The sequence below is a fragment of the Onychostruthus taczanowskii genome, unplaced genomic scaffold, assembly GCF_017590055.1.
Source record: "Onychostruthus taczanowskii isolate IOZ18803 unplaced genomic scaffold, ASM1759005v1 scaffold39, whole genome shotgun sequence".
Classification (NCBI taxonomy): Eukaryota; Metazoa; Chordata; class Aves; order Passeriformes; family Passeridae; genus Onychostruthus; species Onychostruthus taczanowskii.
Genome location: NW_024501348.1, coordinates 5658971 through 5680785, shown reverse-complemented (window position 1 = coordinate 5680785; position 21815 = coordinate 5658971). Strand labels below are relative to the sequence as shown.

The following is a 21815-nucleotide window of genomic DNA, read 5'->3' as shown; positions in this document are numbered from 1 at the left end:
TCTAATGATTCTGTAAAAATCATTCCCATATGCAGCAGACTCATCAATCAGTGTCAGGACCTAAACACATTTTTCCCCTCTCAGAGAATGTATTATTGTGCTCAACATCTTAATGAGTATGAAACTGGCAACAAGATATTTACTTTGATCAAGGTGTTTATTGCATCTCAGAGGGCACACATGCACTGGGGTTTTTTGTTTTTTGGGTGTTTTTTTGTTTGGGATTTTTTTAAACTGAAATACAAAGAAAAGCCATTTTGAAATTAACTTTTTATAGAACTTTCCCATTACAGTGTATGTTATCCCCACAGCAAATTCAGATACAACCACTTTTAATGGTACCATACATTGATTAAATAGTTCATTTGAAAGACTTTAGGTGAATATCTTTCCAACCCAATATGCTTTTACAGAGAACTGCCAAGCCACTTGTAACACTGATCAACAGTGACCTCATTGAAGAGTCAAGATCTTACACCAAGCCATCAGCAGAAACAGTATGAGAACAAATAAAAATTAAAAGAACACAGTATGTACAGTAAAGGGCATGGATCTCCGGATCAGAATTAAATCTAATCACCAATAGTACAAAAGCTACTCACAGCGCATTCGGGGCAATGAGAAAACACTATCCTAGGGCATACACAGGTAAGCACTAAATTAAGAGATGTAGGAAGAACTGAACAGAGATGAGGAACATCACTTGTAATGTTTTGACTACAGATATACCAAAAAGTGCTCTCGTATTTGAAATCCCTTAATGCCAGCACAACTATGGTTGCTCTTTCCCAACTACATGGAGAGAAACTGACCCTTTACTTATTTTCAGTGCGTTTAGCAAGAACTGATAAATATGCCAATTATAAATGCAAAAACTTAAATAATTAAATTAGATTTAAGAATAAAAACAGCAATAAATATGGTATTCTTTCAGATATGGTTTTTCATTCTTGGTAAATCATTGAAAAAGTACTTGTTATGGAAGTTTTCCTTTATATTACTTTAAATTATTTTAACATATACAGTGCCACAAAAATAAAACATTTTTTCACGACAATTGAGATTCCTGTGACTGGAAAAAAAAAAAGTATTCTGCACAATTTTGTAAGTATTTTCTTTACTATCTGGTATTATCACACTATGTTTTGTAACAGATAAAGGAGAAATTGAGTCCTAGGGAAACTTTGGGTGTCCTCAAAAAGTTATGTACATTGAAACCTTCAAAAACCACAGACATTGCTCCAAATGGCTCACCAAACAACAGCTGCATAATCTGCCCCTGTGGGATAGGTTCAGAAAAGCACTAGAAGGCATCAGAAACATACATCCATTGTTTAAATTGTAAAACACAAATAACCCAAGTACACAAATTTCGAGAGAGTAGGGATAACAGCTAAGGTAGTACACATTCCTAATGTTCACTTTCACAGCTGTGCTACACGTTTCAGGAGGAAGAGAAAGTCTGAGTAAGCACTGGGTTTGGTACTGGTGGCTCACTGAGAAACTCTGAGCATCCATTTGTAGTCTCCAAACTCACGTTTTCAGCATCCAGTCAGAAAAAACGCAGCTGTGAATACAGAAAAGTATTAGATGAAAGCTGATAGAATGAGTTAGTAAAGCCTGTTCTACAAAGAGCACGAAATCTGCTCATCTCTTCACACCTCAAAGGATTTACCATCAGATTCTAGTGAAGTAGCAGTCTTCCCACAGCCAGTTATGAATCTCTCTATTATAAATACAAGTTGAAAGCAGTGAGTCCCAGCAGTGGTGTATCTCTACTCCTGGCTGTCTCTGCCAAGTGCCAGGTACACCTCTCTGGGGCTGGAATTTGGAGAAGGGTGAAGTGGGACTGGGAGATGCCTGCTAAGAGCAGCCTGAATCACTGCTGCCAGCTCTAATGCAGAGTGGGCTCAGAACAAATTTTAGAATTAAGCTCTAGGAAGGAAGAAAAGTGACTCATGAAGAAGGCTTTAAATATATGTAATGTTTGTCCTCTCCTCACCTTATTCTAGACATATTAGTGTTAATTATAAAATTCATACCTTATTTCTGCATTACTTTTTAATTGGCTTAAGTGTTTAATTCAATTTTATATTCCTACTTGGCCCTCCAGAACCATCAGAATAACATTTTGGCCTTTCTTTCTTTCCATTATGCAGTACTGGTTTTTTTTCTTCTCCATTTTTCTTTGCATTTACTCCTCTATTCTTCCCCATTGTTGCTCTACACAGCACTGCTCAGGACCTCATGGCCTTAGCATTCAGAAAAGTAGTGCCTTGAAAAATTGTAAGGCAGGGTAGAACATTAGCTGGCAGCAGTAAAGAGCTGCAAGCAACTTTCCCCTTATGACAAGAATATGTAAGTTTTTCCCCTTTTGACATCTTCACACCTACGATACCAAATCTGTTTCAACACCCACAAGACTGGAACAAGCCTCTTCAGCACCATTAACCCCCCCAGTATTTGTACCCTGCTATCATTCTATGTGTTTCAGTAATAAATTCAAGAAAATACCCAAACATGAATGCTTGGACAGAATGCAAACAAGGAAAAAATGGAAGTTATGCATGGAAGTTATGCTTTTTTTTTTTTTGTCATAAGCAACTGTCAGGAAAAGGTTTCTATGAGTCAAGATTTCAAACTAAAGTTAAGAGTGTGGACAGAGAATTTGGTTTTTGTTACAGTGCATGTTTCTAGCTCTGCAGCTGCGATTTTATCTGTCATATTCAACCTAAACAACATCTGTGTGCCAGACATGTACCAGAGTGTGACATGCTCAAGCAGGCAGCCACAGAATACCTTATCGTTTACAAGAAATCCTTGATGTTAAGATCCGCTAATGGGTCCTTGGTTGGAGGTTTCTTGGGGCTCTGAGTAGCAGGTGTTGGGCTTGGAGAAAGCTGACAGATGCCAGCCAGGAAGGCAGGAAAAAAACAAAGCAGACAAGAATACACAAGCATTAGATAGACACAGGCAGTTCTCACACAAGCACATTGCAAGCATAACAAGTTCCCATTTGTCTGCAAGTCCAGCCGTTTTGCTCAAGCATCGTTTGGATTCCATCCTTACTACAGGGTTCACAATGTTTGGCAGGTTTAGTGGGTAGGGCTATAGGTACTGCAGATCCTAATTAGCACAGCTTGAGATCACTCCCTCCCTGTGAAACAGAATGGCATTACAATCTTCAACCCAGACAGAAGAGACAATTGTTAGATGTTAAAAACCAGGGTTCAGAGCAAGCAGAGTGCATCCTGCAGGGTACGACTGAAAATCCATGTTACTGGCAGTTAAGTACAAATTATTTGGCATTGGTAATGTAAATAAGAGTCCGAAACAAACTGGAAATATGACTAGATCATACTAGGCTCCTCCTTTGATAGGTATAAAAATCGTCATTCCATAGGAAACATCAGTTTTGAAGTTCCATGCAAAACTTCTGACTATGGTGGTCAAATGAATCTCCACTCTGTCCTTACTCCTCCCTGTTCCTACCTCAAGTCAGGGCACAAGAGGTATTTTACATATAGCCATGGCACCTTGATGACCACTCTTTCAGAAAAAAATTTCTGTGCCCCATCATAATATTCTTGGTAAGTGCAAAGATAGTTTGAAGTGGGAGGAAAAGCAAGACTAAGTATATTCTTAGAGCAATTTCAAGTTCTTTCTATTTTTACACAGAAAACCGTGACAAGCTTCATTGGGAATGTAGTTCCCTGCATAAAAATTGTGGTTTGCTATATGTTGATTGCTTAGTATTTGCAAAACAAGGGTAGCTTGGTTTCCAGGGTTACCAGAGAGATTTCACAGCTGCAGCATCAGCTTCCATCTCCCTCCTTACTTGAAAGGCAAGATGGACTTCTGACTCACAAAAAGAAAAATACTACAGATGATTAATTTCCTGCATCTCCCCTGGAAAGATTTTTTCTTTTCAGTGTTATTACAAACCAAACTCTATTTGAAATAATAGCCTGGGACATGTTTTACAGCTTATGTTGCAGCACCTGCTGAGTGTAGCTATAGTAAATTTTGGTAGGCTGTGAACAGAATAGCAGTGTCTGAGAGTTCCATTTGGAGCTTTGTTCAAATATCCTCCAAAACCAGATCTTGGATATAGTTAGCTGTAGGAGACTTTTCAAACCTGTTCCATTGGTCTCATACAAGGCCACTGAAAAAAAATCCAGGTGGTTCATGTGATTTGCTCCAAGGCAGGCAGCTGATCCTTGACAACACCTCATTTACAGACCCAGAGCTAGAGTTGAGCAGAGATAATGCACACACACAAGCTACTTTCTAGACACGGAGAGCAATTAAGCATTGGTGTGGCAGCGATGCTCACCTGCACCCCAGGGCCAGCGGCGGCTCCAAACGGGGGCCTCATCATCGGCTGCCCGTACATCACCGGCTGCTGGGGCATCATGGGCACCCCTGCACCTGCTGGGGGCTGCAAACCAACACTGAGTCAGCAGGGTCTGGGTGGGGGAAGGAGGGCAGCGTAGCAAAAGAGACTCACCATCCCAAATGCTGCTCCTGGCTGCGGGACAGGTGGAGTACCTCCTGCTGCAGGAACAGCACTTGCCGGAGGCACAGCTCCTGCCTAAAAGAAAAAAAGCAAAAAAAGAAAAAAAGAAAGGAAAAAAAAAAAAAAAGGCAAAAATCTAACACCAACCATCTGGAAACCACAGTCTCCAGCATTCTGAAAGCTGTTCTGTAAAGTAGGACTGTTATGCAGCACATATGCAGCCTCAAATGCTTCAAAGAATGAGAGAGCTGAATGAGTCCTTATGCTTAGCTTGTTTCTTCATAAGAAAGCAATGGTGACAGACTCCATTCTCTTCATGAACAGAGTCCATTTACTGACTACAACTCAAAATAGGCCCAAGAAAACACAGTTTCCTTCTCGTCCTACACAGTGTAAGAAAACATCCCAATTTCATAATAGCTAACACACTATGGCACTATTTGTAGCACTGTATTTTAGTAAAAGCTTACGCAGATTGTAAAGCTAAAGGAAATAGCTGCTGTAATTAGTTTACAGTGAAGGAAAAAATAATTATGCACCAAGATTCATTGAAGTTAAAGGATAAGTTCACACTCTTAAACCGCAATCAGAACCATTACATACTTCACTAAGGACAGTTTAGTTTATCTTGCTATGATTTTTATTCATATGCTTGATTGATGATTTTCATTTAAATAATAAAAGGCAAAAAAAAGGTTATCTTCCACTGCTCCTGCCTAAAAGAAAAAAAGCAAAAAAAGAAAAAAAGAAAGGAAAAAAAAAAAAAAAAGGCAAAAATCTAACACCAACCATCTGGAAACCACAGTCTCCAGCATTCTGAAAGCTGTTCTGTAAAGTAGGACTGTTATGCAGCACATATGCAGCCTCAAATGCTTCAAAGAATGAGAGAGCTGAATGAGTCCTTATGCTTAGCTTGTTTCTTCATAAGAAAGCAATGGTGACAGACTCCATTCTCTTCATGAACAGAGTCCATTTACTGACTACAACTCAAAATAGGCCCAAGAAAACACAGTTTCCTTCTCGTCCTACACAGTGTAAGAAAACATCCCAATTTCATAATAGCTAACACACTATGGCACTATTTGTAGCACTGTATTTTAGTAAAAGCTTACGCAGATTGTAAAGCTAAAGGAAATAGCTGCTGTAATTAGTTTACAGTGAAGGAAAAAATAATTATGCACCAAGATTCATTGAAGTTAAAGGATAAGTTCACACTCTTAAACCGCAATCAGAACCATTACATACTTCACTAAGGACAGTTTAGTTTATCTTGCTATGATTTTTATTCATATGCTTGATTGATGATTTTCATTTAAATAATAAAAGGCAAAAAAAAAGGTTATCTTCCACTACAATTCAGGAAGAGAGAACTGTTAGTTTAGTAGTCGGACTGCATTTACAGCACAAGAGCACCTTTAAAAAGGTCACCCCACCTCACTTAACTAGCACAGCCTACACATCATCCCTTTTGGCTCCCTTCTCTGTAACTTCCCATGCAGTGTCTCCTTATAGCCTTGAAGGCATCTAAACCTTTCCTTTTTACAGATATATATATATAAAATCCAAACTATTAACAACTCTGAGGAGAGGCAGAAAGTATTCAAGGAAGGGATGTAAAAATGGCAGTAGGATTTCATTATTGCTCTTGTATGGCCTAAGCATACTGGTACAATTTCTCAAGCTGTTACAGGAGCTATCTCTATGTGCTGTGCCTCCACATCCTTACACCCACCTGGAGTCAGTAGCATCCCACAAGACTTGGAGAGCAGCTAGCACACTTACAGTTCAAAGGAGAATTGCATCTCTGGAGATATGCTGGAACTGTACAGTCCACTTCTGTGCATGCTGCATTTTAGTGCCCTTGGCTGATCCTTTCTTCCAGACTAAAACATGCCAGTCTCTTAGGAAGCTGGAGACAAGTTAAGATAACCTGTCCCAGACTCATTTATCCAAACCACTACATTTTCTGGCTAAGAATTTATGAAATCTATTCCAGCCTGAAAGTTTTCAGGGGAGCATTTCAGTTAAAAACTGTACTGTGCTAGCAGAGTCTCCAAACTAAAACCAAGATCTGGACACTCAGGTATGTAAAGCAAGACATTAAACCACAGAGGTTAATGACATCAGATGCAGTGATCCAACTGCTTTTACAGGAACTCATTGTAGCTCAACATCCAGTTAGGCAGATGCCAAGAAAATGGCCGTACAAACTGAATCTGCTCTTGCCTCTAAGCACAAGGTCACTCGAGGGAATGGGGTTTGATGCAATTCTGCTGATTTTAATCCTGAAATTGAAAGTTCACAAGGAATGGAAGAAATGACCAAAACTTAAGTGGTTCAACAGTGATATGAATAAAAGCTTAATTTTTTATTAGTATTTGTTTTGCCTGCAGACCTGGATTTCTTTGGTTTCAAAAAGTACCTAAGTGCATGACTCTGAAGAAATATATACAACACACGTTTCATGAAATGCTATCAAAACTACCCAGCTTCCCAGAAAGACCAGTTACTTCTTACATGGTAAAATCACTACAAGGTCAGACTGATGCTGCAGAAACTCAAAATTTCAGGCAGTACAAGTCATCAGGTAGTTCACATTCAAGTAAAGCAGTAGAGAGATCATTTTCAAGCTTACAGCACAGAAATGGTTAATCACTACTGCCATATTCTGGCTGAGAATTGTCTGCTGGGCAAGCAGACCAAGAGGAGCCATGTTAGAAGCTTCTTGCTAGTTTTAAAGCCAGCAGTAGTAACTGTAGTGCAGGTGAGGTGCTGTTAGTATCTTCATGTTTAGTAAGTGCAGTAAGAGCTCAAAAAAAATAAATTCACTTACACTGTACAGTATTGCCCAGCCTTTCTATTAAGAAAAAAAGTTGATGTTACAACTAACATATTAAGTGAAGTACAGAGAATTCTTGTATCTTCCATAACCTTATGAAACATGCTCAGAGCCATGTTAACATCTGACTGTGGCAGCAAGGAACTGAACTGGCCATGGTCCCCCTTTAGAGTTCTTTTTTTCCTGCCAACCCAACTTCATTCAAATGGAGGCTGTTTTGAGCCTTGTGAGACATTTGATGAGGTATTACTCCTCTGCAGAATACTTTTGTGGATCACTCATTATCAAGCTGCTCTTGTTCCAAGTTTAGGTTTTTAGCTCAATTTGACACTCTTCTCAAATTCAAAATTAGTGCCTTCTGATACTATTTACAGGGTAATCTTACCTCTTCCAGCTGCTTTACCCTGCTAAATAAGCTACTCACTCCTGATCTACCATCAGGTACCTGATCAGTATGAATACTGTGTAGTCTTTTGATCCACTTCATTCAGTAAAACTTGAGGAAAACCTATATATTTTCTCTCCTTATAGTACATCAGCTTTGGATCAATAGTGTTTTATTTTGGGCACTTGACCTGGGCCTGATCCTGGCCAGATCTACGTGGCTAATCACACACTTGGAAATGCCCACAGGTATTAAATGTACAGGTGGAGCAATACCTTGGTACGCAAGCTAGTGTATTTTTTGTTTACTACTCAATGATTTATTTATACCAGCTGTAAATCTGTTCTTAGAAAAGGTGACTTGAAATACCCACATAATTTGCACAGAAGCAAACTCTTTGGCCTCAGAAGAGAGGAGCAGTCCTTACAGGTATGCTTGCACAGCACTATCAAATATTGGAAGACCAGTGCTGTCTATGGATTAACCACCTACCAAAGGACCGCCTGGGACACCACCAGTTGACCATGTTGCAGGTGCTACTTTTGGCTGCCAGTTCGCTCCTCCTGTTAACTTTTTCTCTCCAGCATTCCACTGCAGGTCTCCCCTAACAGAGAGGGAGAAAGGCAGGCTATTATTTGCATACTTCCACAGTGAAAATGAGAACCAGTTAGAGCACACATTAGCATTAGACGTGCAGCTACATTAGCTTATGGTGTATGCAGTTATTAACAGAAAGATATACTTTTAGTGACACTCAGTTTCAAGGGTTGTTAGCAGTAGACACCAGAACACTCTAAGCTGAAGTCAGTTACATGGTTACAGCCTTTGTGGTGAGAATTAAAGATACTTAGAGATTACTTAGTATTGACTGAAGGTAACGTATCACATATACCCTTGCAAAGTAGGAAGAGGGACTGCTACTGCCTATTCTACTGGGGCCAGGCAGGAGAGCTGCCTGCTAGATGTCTTTGAAAGGCCATTTCAGTGCTGGAAATCTTGCTCAGACAGCTGAAGAAGGAAAGCATTCAGTTCTGCAAAAAGTTGATAGATACAAGAGAAACAAATCATTCATAGAATAAAAGGGCTGTCGAAAAACCAGGTTTTGTTACACGCTGCTCTACCCAGAATAAAATACACCATTTGAACAAAGTAGATGGAAGGAAGATACATTTTGGGGCTAAACCTCATGATGTGTTTGTACACATTCCTCCTATCACCTCCACAGAGGCACAAAGCATTTTGAAGTCTTGCATACAGAGGAAGGCTCAGGGCACAAGCAAGCAGTTAGATTAGGAAGATAAAAACATAAACACAAGATGTAGGTATTTCTTTTTGAAAAAAATAAGCTTATCACTGCATGGAATGAACCTATTTTCTATTTTGGAAGTATTTCAATGCCTACACAATATACATCCAGCATCTGTAAAGATATAACACAACTATTACATATTAGCAAAGATTACTGAGGGGAGCTATACAAATATATATTATCTGGACTATTTGTTCATTATAAGCTGTTTGGAAATCAGCTATCCAACATGTAGACAGTAATTTACAAGAAAAAAATATTTCTAACATTCAGATTCAAGACAGAAATTTTATAAGCTATATCAGGAACACTGAACCTTAATTATTCAGTGAACCTGTACAGAATAGAATACTTTCTTCAGAATTTTTCTGGATTGAGAGGTCAGAGCATATAACCAATTCACTGCTACTTAATAAACACTGAAATAGATGTAGTGCTTTACACCAGAGTAGAAAACTTCCTTTTATCTTTAAGCAAAGTTGAACTTACTTTTTAGAAGTAGTACCAGAAATTCCAAGATCTGAAAATTGTAAGAAAAAGAGGAAATAAAAAAGAAACCACACATTTAGAAAATTGAAACCTGTCAGAGCAAAAGCTTACATTTCATTGCATTGGGGCCTATCAAGAGCAAAAAAAGTTTTGGCTGTCTTCATTTAGACAGTATCAGAGGACTGGCCACATCTACCTGTTCTTCAGGACAAACATCTGAGAAACCCTGCAGGTGTCTTGCACTTAAGAAAGTAATTTTTGCTTCAACAAACAAAAGTAACTATATTTAGGCCCACAAAATGCCAAGTTATTTAAGAGCACCAAACTATTTACCATGAATGGTAACACTAGTTTCTGTTCCTCATTACACATACAGAAATAAAAAGCTGTATTCTACATACACATAAATGTGGACATTGCCTATAAGTTTTCCACTGTTTTATTTGCTTGGTCACACATGGAAACTCCAAATAGTTTCTTTAAATACCCTTTGGAAGAAGTCTCAAGTTAAATTTTAAAGAGTACTCTTCTCACAGGACCATTATAAGTCCTGTAATTCATAAACTGCTGTTTGATTTTCTCCTCCAAACATGGATATAGCAGATGACTTACAGAACACGTTTCAAGGGATTAAGAGTCCTGCTGACTTCCAAGCACAGTATTTTCCTCCACACCTAACAGCCATGTCTGCATCATAAGATCAGTTACATCTTTGTTGTGGTGTGTTTACATATACTAAGGGAGTATTCATTTTATACAACTTCAGCAGGATTACACCTTAGTCTAGGTGGGCTTCTGTTAGGTTTTTTGGGGGGGCTGTGTCTACCAATCTCTAATTTTGGGGGGGCTGTGTCTACCAATCTCTAAAGGCTCTAGCCCTTTTTCCTGCTACAGGAAAGTACATATTTAAGTTTAGCATTTTCAGAACATGTTTGGTATGTTCTCTGTCCCTGAGAGAAGGCCTGTTCTTGAGTGCACCCATCACCCCACTACTAATCTTTCTGTCATTAAACATGAAGTCAGCTATTTGCGTCCGCCAGCTTTGCTGCTTAAACCGCCATCAGACACTTTGGACAATTTTCACCTTTCCATCTATTACAGAGGGACACATCCATTAAGAGTCTGATGTGCCTCTGAAGTGTACCTGGGCTGATCACACATTACAAATCATACCTACCAAACAAATGCCATTATTTAACCCAGATCCTGGGCTACAAGAAGGATAAACCCAGATTAAGTGAATCATCTATCTGAACCAAACCTTATTCCTGCTGATAGCTTCCCCAGTTTCCACAGCAGAACAGGAGTATTCTGAAACAAGCTAAAATAGACAGGTATTTGCTCCATGGAAGAGCAACATGCATGCCACACCACTTAAAACCAAAATTTGTCACTTACTGCCTACTAAGTTTGCAAGAGACGAATCAAGATCACTTCCAAGGCCTTTGCTTGCTGCTGCAGCAGGGACTGTTGCTGCGGCTGCAGGTGCTACAGGTTGACCAGAAGGAACCATTGTTGGCATAAGAAGATCACCTAAGCCATCAAACACTGGAAGTGAAAGGAAAGTGAGTTAGAACAGCATCTGTGATCAAAAATGCACTGCCTGCTACTCTGCTGTTGCTCAACGAACACAGCACAGACAACCACACCACAAGTCTTACCGAAACACCATTTGACATTAAAAGTAATGCCAACAAGGGCATGCATGTCATTTTACTAGACACTGAATGTACAGTAATCCTCAAAAAAATATACCAATGAAAACTAATATGAGAAAACATGCCTAGAAAGGATTTAATTGGAGCATTGAATCTACATAGATACAGCACCACTTCCACATGACACTATTTTTCTTACAACCATCCTTACAGAGATGTCAGATACACACACATTTGTCAGGAGATATTCATTTAAAGGTTTTTAAAATGAACATCTTGCTGCAAACACCAGTCAGAATTACTGTGGCAAAGGCAGTCTTATACCTTGACATCTCACAGCAACAGGATTGGCAGTCTCAAGATGTTACTATTCACTTGCAAGCAGCAGGGAATCGGGAAAACCTACTAACATCTTATGAGATCAGAAGGAACCAGAACCATCCACACAGACAGTGCTATTCTCCTTAGTCCAGTCATCTAACTCAGAAGTTCATTTTTTAGATCCCTTGAAGTCAAACTGCTTGGTACATCTCATGCCTGAGTTCTATCTTCTGATCTGTATTTGAGGTACATGCTAATGTTAAGTCAACACGGAGGGGTAGCATGTGCACTGGCAAGCAATCAAATAACCAAGCAGCAGTATTACTCCCATCTTTTTTTCTTGTACGGTTGTAGAACTCACCAATTTTAAGTTTGTAGCAAGGACCCAGCATGAAAAATATAGAATGGAAGAGATGCAAACAAAATGATAGCAGTGATAAAAGTTTAAGCTTATAGTCAGGCAAAGAACTCTAGGGCAGTTTCTGTTGAGTGTACCCTAAGGTGCCATGCAGGCTCCAGAGCACCATCAGAAGCAGTAGCAACATGACTTGCCTGTAGACTTGATTTACAGAGTAGAGTTTTCCTTGTTTGTGTAATTCCTGATTCATGCTATCAAGCACAAGCAAGGATGATGTATACACCAGTTTGTCTTTTACTGACATGGTAGAATATAAAATGGGTACAGAGAGCTCTTGGGCACACACCAGCCTTATCACCACCCTGAGGTTCTTCCAGTAAGAAAGAAAAATGAGGTCACTGATATTGCTTGTACTCAGAGCCTAAATACGGTGTCATTAACTCATCTATCACACAAAACATTAGAAAATTCACAGGAAGAAACCCTGTAGCTCACCTGATGCATCAAATGAACTGCCAGTTGTTGGAGCTGTTGTCCCAAAAGCTGCATCAAAGTTAGGCTGTAGTAATCCAGTTTGAGCTGGAGTGACTGGGGATGGTGATGGAGAGGGAGCAATAAAGGAACCTCCAAAGCCTTTAAAAAACACATAAGAAAGGTTAGGACATTAGAGTCAGCCTTGTTAGACTGTGTTTACCAAAACCTCGGTTTATAGAGGGCGGAATGATAAAGACAATTCTTACTAGACCATTTCAAAATAAAGAACATTTCAGCAGCCTGTGTGAGCTTCCCTACGTTTGTTAGGCTTACTTCAGTATAATGGAACCAAGAGACCCTCATAACGCAAATCCCAGCCCACAGCAAGTCCCACGCTCACCGTAGCTGACCCTGAATATGGAAAAACACACTGGCATCAGAGATCTGCCCTCATCTCTCCACAGTCTGTTCTTGACATCAGTTTGTCATGGAATAATGTAGGTTGGAAGGGATCTCTGGAGGCCAGCCAGCCACACATCCTGTTTAAAGTCAGTCTAATCAAATCAAATTGCCCAGATATTTGCCTTAGCACCTCCAAGAGGAGCTCTTACTGGCTCTCTGGGTGGCCTGTTGCCATATCAGACCATTACAGTATTTAATGAGTTTCCCACACACATTTCTTTTTTTTACTATCTTTGTGCATCTCCAAGAACAACCTCCTCTGCATGCTCCGGTGAGTTTAGACATCTATAAGCATCTTTGGCCTTCTCAAGGCAGAATGAGCCCAGTTCAGCCTCTCTGCATATGTCATATGCACAAGTCACCATCTCTGTGGCTCTCCACTGAACTCACTCTGGTGGTGCTTGATGCTCCACTTGATGCTCCACATCAAGAGATTCTCTAATACATTCCAGACTACCCATGCCCAGCTGCATTCCCCGTCTCCCTTCCAGCACATACTATGGTGGTTCCAGTTGCCCTAGTGCCAAAGCTTGTGACAGTGATGCTTTCTCCAGCTGCCCTAAAGAGGCTTCCCCTACTTGCCTCTTCTTGAGGAGGTGGTCTGCAGCAGACACTTGCTAAAACACTAGATCATCACCTGCCCACTTGCCCACAGCAAAGCTCTGTGCATCAAACTATAAGCACAAAAGTACTAATCTCCACAGAACCAGACCAGAAGCAGGCTGACCAGATCCAGGTCTGACAAAGGCAGTTCACTGCAGCAATTCCTAAAGCACAGGAGCCACCTAAAGAGCCTGTCTTTCCACTTCCTGAGTGAGAACAAGGAGTCTGGTAGAAAGGTATGAGCCAATATCCATTAATAAGATTCTGTTTAGGAAGTTCTGTAAGCTTTTGCAAAGCCCCATATAGTGTCTGTTTTTCCAGCTACAGAAGAGAGGACTCTCCAGCTTCTGGTGAATATTTGTATGATGACTGGTCTCAATTTGATGGCTTTTCGTCTTGCACAAGAGAAATTAAGAGATTAATTCACCTTTAAGAGAAATAACAGGCACAGAAGCTATAAAAATTCTTTAATGAACCAAGTTCCTAGTTGTCTAGAGACTGCACAAGACCTCAGAAAAGCCTGCAGAAACAGCAGCAACTGAGTTAAATGTGTTGTCTGGACGTCCCCCCAGCTGCCTGATTTTGAGGTTGCTTTTACACAGTCAAGTAAGATTTTATATAAGAACATGTTATTTGTAAACATGCTAGGACATACAAGCACACAGTTTGATTGGATAGAAAGATCTAGAAGGGAAAATGGCTAGAATGTTTTATTTATCAACATAGTTCTGGTTTTGTCTGCTGAAAGGCTTAGACTAGGAAAACATTTCTTCCAAATTTCCTAAGCAAGCCAAGAAGGGGAAGGAACTCATTTCACAGCAGAACACGTAAGGCAATTATGAATAGTAAGTATACTCATAACATTATGCATATAAACACTTAGTACAACCAAACACTCATAAACCATGAAGGACAAGCCTTCAGCCATGATATGAACTCCAGACACACTTAAATTTAAAACTGGATTACACTGCAGGCTATACATCTGCCATTATCTAGAGTGAACAAATGCTTAGCAATATGCTGCAATGTTTATAGACTCCCTCTGTCTGCCAAAAAATAAAATCAAATCTAGTTGGAGCCCTTTGGAATGTATATTCAAAACATAAATAAAATAAATTTTTAAAAATCATCAATTCACCCCAACTGCTTCAGGTCTGCTTGAGCATTTAGACCTAGAACACCCCTTTTACAATTTAGGTTTTGATTTAATGCAACTCATCAGATTCAGAGTGCACACTGCTGAAGTTTAAAGCCATCTGGAGCACAATTTCTACTTGCATTTAAGCTTAGTTACAGATAACAACAGATTTTGTACTGTAATGTTTGCATAAGCAGAATTAGCTTCTGTCCAACAACCTTGTTGCACCCAGTCTCTTGATAGCACATGTAATTGCAAAAGACTGTCATGCTCCAGAATCTATTAGTTAAAACTTGATCTATGGCCTTAAGCTATCTATAAACTAATACAAAGAACGATTGAAGAAATATGAAAAAAAAGTAGTCTTCCACCTTAAAATCTAAAGCAGTCTGTCCTAAAGCTTTACCATGTGTTTACATATGATGTCCCAATTTAAGAATCTGGCTTGCTGATTGAGAATGGATGTATGCCTTATTATTATCTAGACAACTTCTTCCTTCATGTGGCACACCTAGACAATGTCCACACTTTGAGAAGGTACTTGAAAATGTAGTCATAACCTACCCATAACTCTACAAATTGTGCTGGTTTTGTCTGGGGTAGCATTAATTTAAATCATGACACAAATTCCCCTTCCAGAAACATGGGAGAATTTAAGACAAGTCTTCTTTAAACCATAAGTGCATGAGTTGTGATTTTGCTCTCTACAAACTTCAAACTGGGATGGGGAGGAGTCACAGCTGTTTAGCTCTGTAGCCACACAATACATGGTACAGCACAAATTTTGGAGAATAGTACACAAAGAATTCAGCTGAAGCTTCTTATCTGTAGGGTGTAGACTAAAAAAATACAATTATCCAGCCTTTGATGTAGGGTGTGACAGTGATGCCACATTCAGCACTAGTAGAGACCTCATCTCATCCAGTATAAGGAGGGGTCTCTATCACTTCTTGTGCTCAGAAAACCATGTTCTCATCATCCCAGTCTCCTTGGCTAAATGCAAGACTGCTACCAAGTCAGTCATACAAGCTACTAACATTTAGGCGCTCAACCCAATTAAAGAAACCAAATCGAATGAGCTCAAAGTTTAATTAGCAGTAAGGAACAAGAAGCATATCCTGAAATATTGCTTAATTTTAGTACTCCTACAGACAGCCAAAGAAACTTTATGGAGACACTCATACTCAGTGAACAGTACAGAAAAATAAGGCTGTGTGGGAGGTAAGAAAACAAAGAACATGGAAAGAAGATAATCTGGAAAGTTAGATTGTATTGTACTTCAGTATACTGCCTCCATTATAAGTCACTCTAGTTTTAATTAAAACATCTAAAGTACTAAGAAATCTTGTGAATAAGTATTTTATTTCACTATCTACACCCAAAGAACATAAACAATTTCAAACACCATTTCTTAGTATTGCTCTAAAGTAACGAGTTTTTAGAAGTTCTTTATTACCAGCAAGTAGGTCTGCAGAAGCTGAGGAACTAGAAGCAGCCTGGGTAGTGGGCTGGGGTTCAGGAGCACTACTTCCAAAAGCATCTAAAGGAAATGCCAGAAAGCATCAAGAAAAAGTGAGGCATTCAATATTAAATACATCAATTCATCACTTATCAAAAGATGACAAAAGAACAGCCATTTCATACATCAGAAGAAAATGAAACTGCTTGGCCATCCTTATTGCAGAGCAGCACCATGGATGCAAAGTTCAGGTGGAAAAAAGGATGTACAACAAACCAGCCCTAGAAAGAAATCTCTTCTGCTTTATTTGGACCTCTTCTCAGATACAAATCACAGCATTCAGTGCAACAGGGCTTTGGAGATGAATGCATTGGCTGAAAGTTTGAAGTAATTCCAGCCGGGAGCCAGTAGCTCACATGAAATCTTCTTGGAGGAATATCTCACTAATATTTGATATTCACTGCTCCTAAGCACACTTCTGTTCTTCAAAATGCCTAGAGCTGGTTGTGCCCATCCTAATTTCCACCTTGTCAAATCCCGTGATTCAGATATACCCAGTCTGAGATAAGTTACCCTCAAAACTTCAGCTGCTTTGAGAAACGGAACTGAGAGGAAACAGCATGACCATGGAGATTAGCAACGAAGAAAAAAGAGCAGAATTTCACTGGACATCTGAGGAAGAGCCACACATGCACTGACTGGGGACAGAATGGCAAGTGTCATGACAACAGAACGACCACAGGACAGCTTATTTGCAGTTCGTTATGGTGCAAGTTTAAGAACCAGACGTGCCAGACCCAGCCCTAAGGCCACACAGAAAAGTTGAAAAGAGGAAACCCGCAGCTTTAGCAAAGCGCAAAGGTAGTTGAAATGAAGTGATTCAACTCTGAAGTGGTGAGGAAACAAAAATACCCACCACCAAATAGGTCAATCACACCTGAAGAATCCACCTTTGCTGGAGAGGCAGCGGGTAGAGGAGAGGGGGCTGCAAATGCATCCACTGCAGTAAGCATAGGATAAATAATATTTAGTATCAGCAAGGCAACAGTGATAGCTAAATATTTCAAAGCCACATGGGCTCCAACAGTTAGTACCACAAGTTTGGTAAATTCGGGTAATAGTCTCCAGAACTGCAAACAGAAAGTGTTACATTTCTCACACAGCAACTGAAAACCACAGTACTTTAAAGAAAACATTGCTTATTAAGCATTTTCTTATGCTTAGAGAAAGATTTGCTCTCCCAACAACCACATCACTTACTTAATGAACTTCACTGTCAGCCACTTCATGATTTGCATCTTCAGTAAGTGCACATCTTGTGATCAAAGCAGCAAACCCAAAACTTAATATTTCTTGATATTTCAGTTTAAAGATGTAAATTGGCAGTAAGTTGATTTTTTTTTTGACACTTTTGGAAAAAAATCCAAGCCCAGGAAGTCTGTGGAATGGCCTGTGAAAACAAGCACTCACCAGATAAAAGATCACCAGTGAGAGAACTCTCAGGCACAGGAGAAGCTGCAGGTTGTGGAGATGAAAATGTATCTTCCAGGAATAAAAGAAAGAACAAGAAGTAAGTATCACTCAAATCCATCTACACCATTACACAGCCTCAAAGCAGCAGAGTATCAGAAGAATTCTCTCTTTACCTGTACCAAAGAGATCTATGCTAGGAGTAGCATCAGGTTTAGGTGCTGCAGGTGCATCAGGAGCAGACTCAAATAAATCTAAGGCCAAGAACACAACACATCTTTAACTCATTTTTGAAAGGCAGGACTGAAAACAGAAGTTTCCAATTTTGCACATCATATTTGAAATTAATAGGCTCTCTGCTTTGAAAGCCTAGCACACAACACGCATGCAACAACGAATTGTTCATTTGGTACTCCTGACAGATCAATCCACCAGAATCAAAGAGTTAAAAACAAAATTACCACCAAATATATCTAGAGCAGGAGGAGCGGAGGTGGTGGCGGTAGCAGAAGTGGTGGCAGTAGTGGTGGTAGTGGCAGTAGCTGTAGTAGCAGTAGCAGCAGCAGCAACAGCAGCAGCTGGAGAAGGAGTTGTTGCAGGAACTGGAGTGGCTGCACTAGTTGTAGGGGTAACTACAGGAACAGCAGTCTCTGTTGGCTTCATAGCAAAGAGGTCCAGCTCAGGAGCAGCCTCTGCACTACCTTCGGATGGGGCAAAGGGGTCTTGTAAAAAGGAGAGGGGAAATATATGTGTATGCATACTTAGGATCAGTGAGGGAGGAAGTAAAGAACAAAGCAACTATAGGCAATGCACATACTGCAAATACACGCACGCACACAGAGCAGGTCGCTCTAACATCTAACTTACTTATCCAGACATGTTACTAAAGTTTTTCTAAAATAAAGACTGTCTAGAAGGCTGAGAAGTCTAGTTACTAGAGGGGAGAACTTTCAAAGGTTCTTTGACGAGGTCAAAAAACCAAATATGACAAAGGACTATCCAGGCTACTGCTTACAACTCAGCACTGACAGAACTGTTCATTAGCACTACCAAATAAACACAATGTCACTGGTACTTGGAAATAGGCAGTTTTGTTAAGCATGCTCTTCAGTCTAAGGTTTGTTTTTACCAATTGCAAGCAGTATGAAATTTTCAGAAAAACACACTGCCATGTAGTTTAAACAAAACAAAACAAAAAAACTAAAACAAAAACCAGCAAAACAAGAGACTATCTAATGACATAAAACCCACCATTTCCTGAACATGCATCAAGAGCTGCTGCTACAGGGGTTGGGGTAGCTGGTGCTGCTGCCCCTTCAGCTGCTGCAGGGGCTTCCCCAGGAGAAGCTGCAAAGGCATCTTGGGTGCAGTTTAAGAACAGAAATTAAAAAAAAAAAAAGGAATAAAGAGAAGAAAAATATAGTAAAAGAACCAAGTTAAATTGCACAGGTAGATTCCCTTATACAACATGAATGTAATTACTCCAACAGCAAGACAACTCATGCAGCGCAAAACGCTTTGTCTCTCCCCCAACCCCACACAAGCAGGTTCTAGTCAGGGTTTGCAGATGGAGCTTCTTGGGTTGCCCAGAATAAGCACAGTGAGTGCAAAAGAAGGCATTATTCTCATTGTATAAGGGTTCAGAGCAGCATGCTCATGTACTACCCAAAATCAACTAATTAACAAAATTAACTTAAGAGCAGATAGTAACAACTTGCATGCTCAAAGCCTGTATTACATGTGGTCAATCTGCAACTGTGAGTTTACTTGCATAGTGCTTTGCACTGTTATGAATAACAATCCAATTACTCTGGTAGATATTTGCAACTACCATATCTAGTCTTTGAGCCAAGTCAGCCATGCAACATCTGAAAAATTGAACTTACTTGTTTCTTAACAGTATTCCAACTGGATCTTTCTGAAGCCATAATGTGATGCATAGGTTATATTTACTCAGCTTGCTTCAAACAGATCAAGATTGTTCATCTTAACCAATGGCTGGCCAGCCATAACCTGTCTGTCCTTTTAGGATCACTTCTAGGCCAACCAGCCAAGTTAGAGAAAGCGACTAGTTTGAGGTTTCGGAATGACTTGCTCATTAGGTTTTTTTTAATTTTTTTTTTGTTTGCCACTTGCTCTTTGACAGTTTTTTCTTTTTGTTTGCCAGTTCCTAAGTGGCATGCTTAAATTTCAAGCTATGAACAGAATTATTTCTAGGCTTAAACCAGCATTTGTGCTCTTAATTCTAGGAAGTAGTCCTAATGGACAGTGCCATTTGGACTATCCTCATAGGCAAGCATTTTATCCACAAAAAAGGACTGCACAATGAGGATTAAATACTTCAAGATGCTTGTAAAGGACATTTTTCTACTGCTACAAAAATTAGCAAGTTAAAAACATCTTTTGGGGAATACTGCAATTGCACTGTCAAATTAGCACAGGAAACATGCTTTAACTTGACTGTCAATTTTAAAATGAAAACAACCATTTTAAAAACAAATTCGTGCCAGATAATCTAAAAAGCTCAAAAGAACATGCATCGAAACTTCAACAGAAGAGAAGAAAGCCCACTAGTCTTGTACAATAGAATTAAAATGAGTTAGTAGCAAAAAAGGCCTGCTAATAAGCCATTTCAAACATAATTCTATTTTTCAATAACAGGGTTGTTCAACAACAAAACTGGATGGCAGTTGTCCAAGTAAAAACATCAGAATGAGTCAAACATCCCAGTGCTGCGTGTGCACCAGACACTATCGAAGGGTTTTGCATCATCCTGCTTGAGAAGATGTTTTGTGTAACATCATGTGTGATCAGTTTTGCACTACAGGGCCAGCTTTCAGAAGAAGGGGCACCCTGGGCTCTTTCAAAAAAACGTATTTGTGCCCGCACAAGCTTGTAGTCCATCAGCACAGACATTGGTCAACCCTACTTATAATAGCTTCCCAGAATGAAAGGACAGACTCCAGATAACATTTAAGGCAGAAATTCAGAATGCAGAGAGTTAGCCACTAGTTCTATGTTGGGATCACTTCAGCCTCACAGTGATACTTACTCCTGTCCAGATTTAGGCTATTGAAATTCCACATATAACAGTCACAGATATTAAGATGGGCACGAGTTCCTCCCACCCCACAGATGCAAGGAACCAGTTTGGCACCAGCTTTATTTCTTTATTTTTTACTGACACTTCTGAGTAAGGTTCTCACTAAGCACTGTAATTTTTTTTAGCATCAGACTTGGGTTTAATGGCAGGTGGGATAAACACCTAAGTTCATACTGGAACCTAAATGAAAAATGTCATAGTAAAAACTCCTAATATTAGTTGTCTGATTAGTTCAAGAAACCTATATGAATACAGAGACAAACCAACTCGAACAGGTAACCCTACAATCCACAGCTTAAACCAAGGGTCTGCCAGGTTTAAGTTAGTGCTTAAGTCCTTTACAAAAGGCTCTGCTGCTCCTGCACAATTGCTCTCTTCTAAAATCTAGCACAACATACAAAAATGGATACAATTACACCTGCATATTTTATTATTTTTAAAAAAGACAGTTTCTGTTCTTTTTTGTTCCTTCATATTGTTGTAGTAACACTACATTTGCACATTCAGCAGTGTAGGAGATTTTCTCCCTTTAAACCAATTACTGTATTTTTTATATTTTTACATCTCCTGTCTAAAAAATGAATTTAGCTTTTGACTTCTAGAATCAAGCAACATATGGTCCTCACTTGATTTTCTTGACATCCTGAAAACTTAACAAGATGTTGCTGAAACCTTTGCGAGTTCACACTGCATGGAACATCTGCCAGGAGTGACAGGTATGTATTATGTACTGCATTACACTTGAATTCATAAATATAGTTCTTACTGAAATAATGTGCAAACAAGGGGCTTTCAAAGTTGTTAAACACTGAAGTAGTGTTTTAATACATCTTGTCTGCAGCAAAATAAGTGTTCCTGCAGTGATCTCTTTCATCTCACAAATGCAGGCTTTATTTGATGCCATGGCATCAATACATGACAAATTTACTCACACAAATGATACAACTGACTTATAATCATTAATGTACTATGAAACTTGTGAAATAATCCTGTGGAAGTCATAAGTAGAGGAAAGATTATAGAACTGAAGTGTGCACAAGAAAATGTTTACAGAGTTTTTTCCCCTCTTCAGTCACCCTTCATTACTATTTGACACAGAACACCTGACCTGAGTTATAAACAAATATTTCACTAGGCTCAGAGATAGGAAATAATAATAATTATGCAAAGTATTTGTTGTTTGTTTGATATTTATTAACTAAGTGCTAGCTTGCTATACCAGCAT

The 21815-nt window shown here is 39.4% G+C and overlaps 1 protein-coding gene across 26 annotated transcripts in view; it reads right to left on the bottom strand.

Moving 5' to 3' along the window:
* Nucleotides 1–2807: 2807 nt before the first annotated feature.
* Nucleotides 2808–21815, bottom strand: part of SNAP91 (synaptosome associated protein 91) — a 61271-nt gene continuing 42263 nt past the window's right edge. For 4 of the 26 annotated variants that reach the window (XM_041412290.1, XM_041412293.1, XM_041412292.1 and 1 more), the window contains 13 exons: nucleotides 18739–18846; nucleotides 17949–18209; nucleotides 17664–17741; nucleotides 17488–17559; nucleotides 16934–17017; nucleotides 16015–16098; nucleotides 12374–12511; nucleotides 10940–11089; nucleotides 9542–9572; nucleotides 8236–8347; nucleotides 4511–4594; nucleotides 4337–4441; nucleotides 2808–2900 (listed from right to left, as the gene is read on the bottom strand). In XM_041412290.1, coding sequence (XP_041268224.1) covers nucleotides 2808–2900; nucleotides 4337–4441; nucleotides 4511–4594; nucleotides 8236–8347; nucleotides 9542–9572; nucleotides 10940–11089; nucleotides 12374–12511; nucleotides 16015–16098; nucleotides 16934–17017; nucleotides 17488–17559; nucleotides 17664–17741; nucleotides 17949–18209; nucleotides 18739–18846 — 1400 coding nt within the window. Of the gene's footprint in view, nucleotides 2901–4336; nucleotides 4442–4510; nucleotides 4595–7352; nucleotides 7377–8235; nucleotides 8348–9541; nucleotides 9573–10939; nucleotides 11090–12373; nucleotides 12512–16014; nucleotides 16099–16933; nucleotides 17018–17487; nucleotides 17560–17663; nucleotides 17742–17948; nucleotides 18210–18738; nucleotides 18847–21815 lie in introns of all 26 variants that reach the window. The other 22 variants (XM_041412291.1, XM_041412295.1, XM_041412304.1 and 19 more) reach the window with 15 other exon arrangements.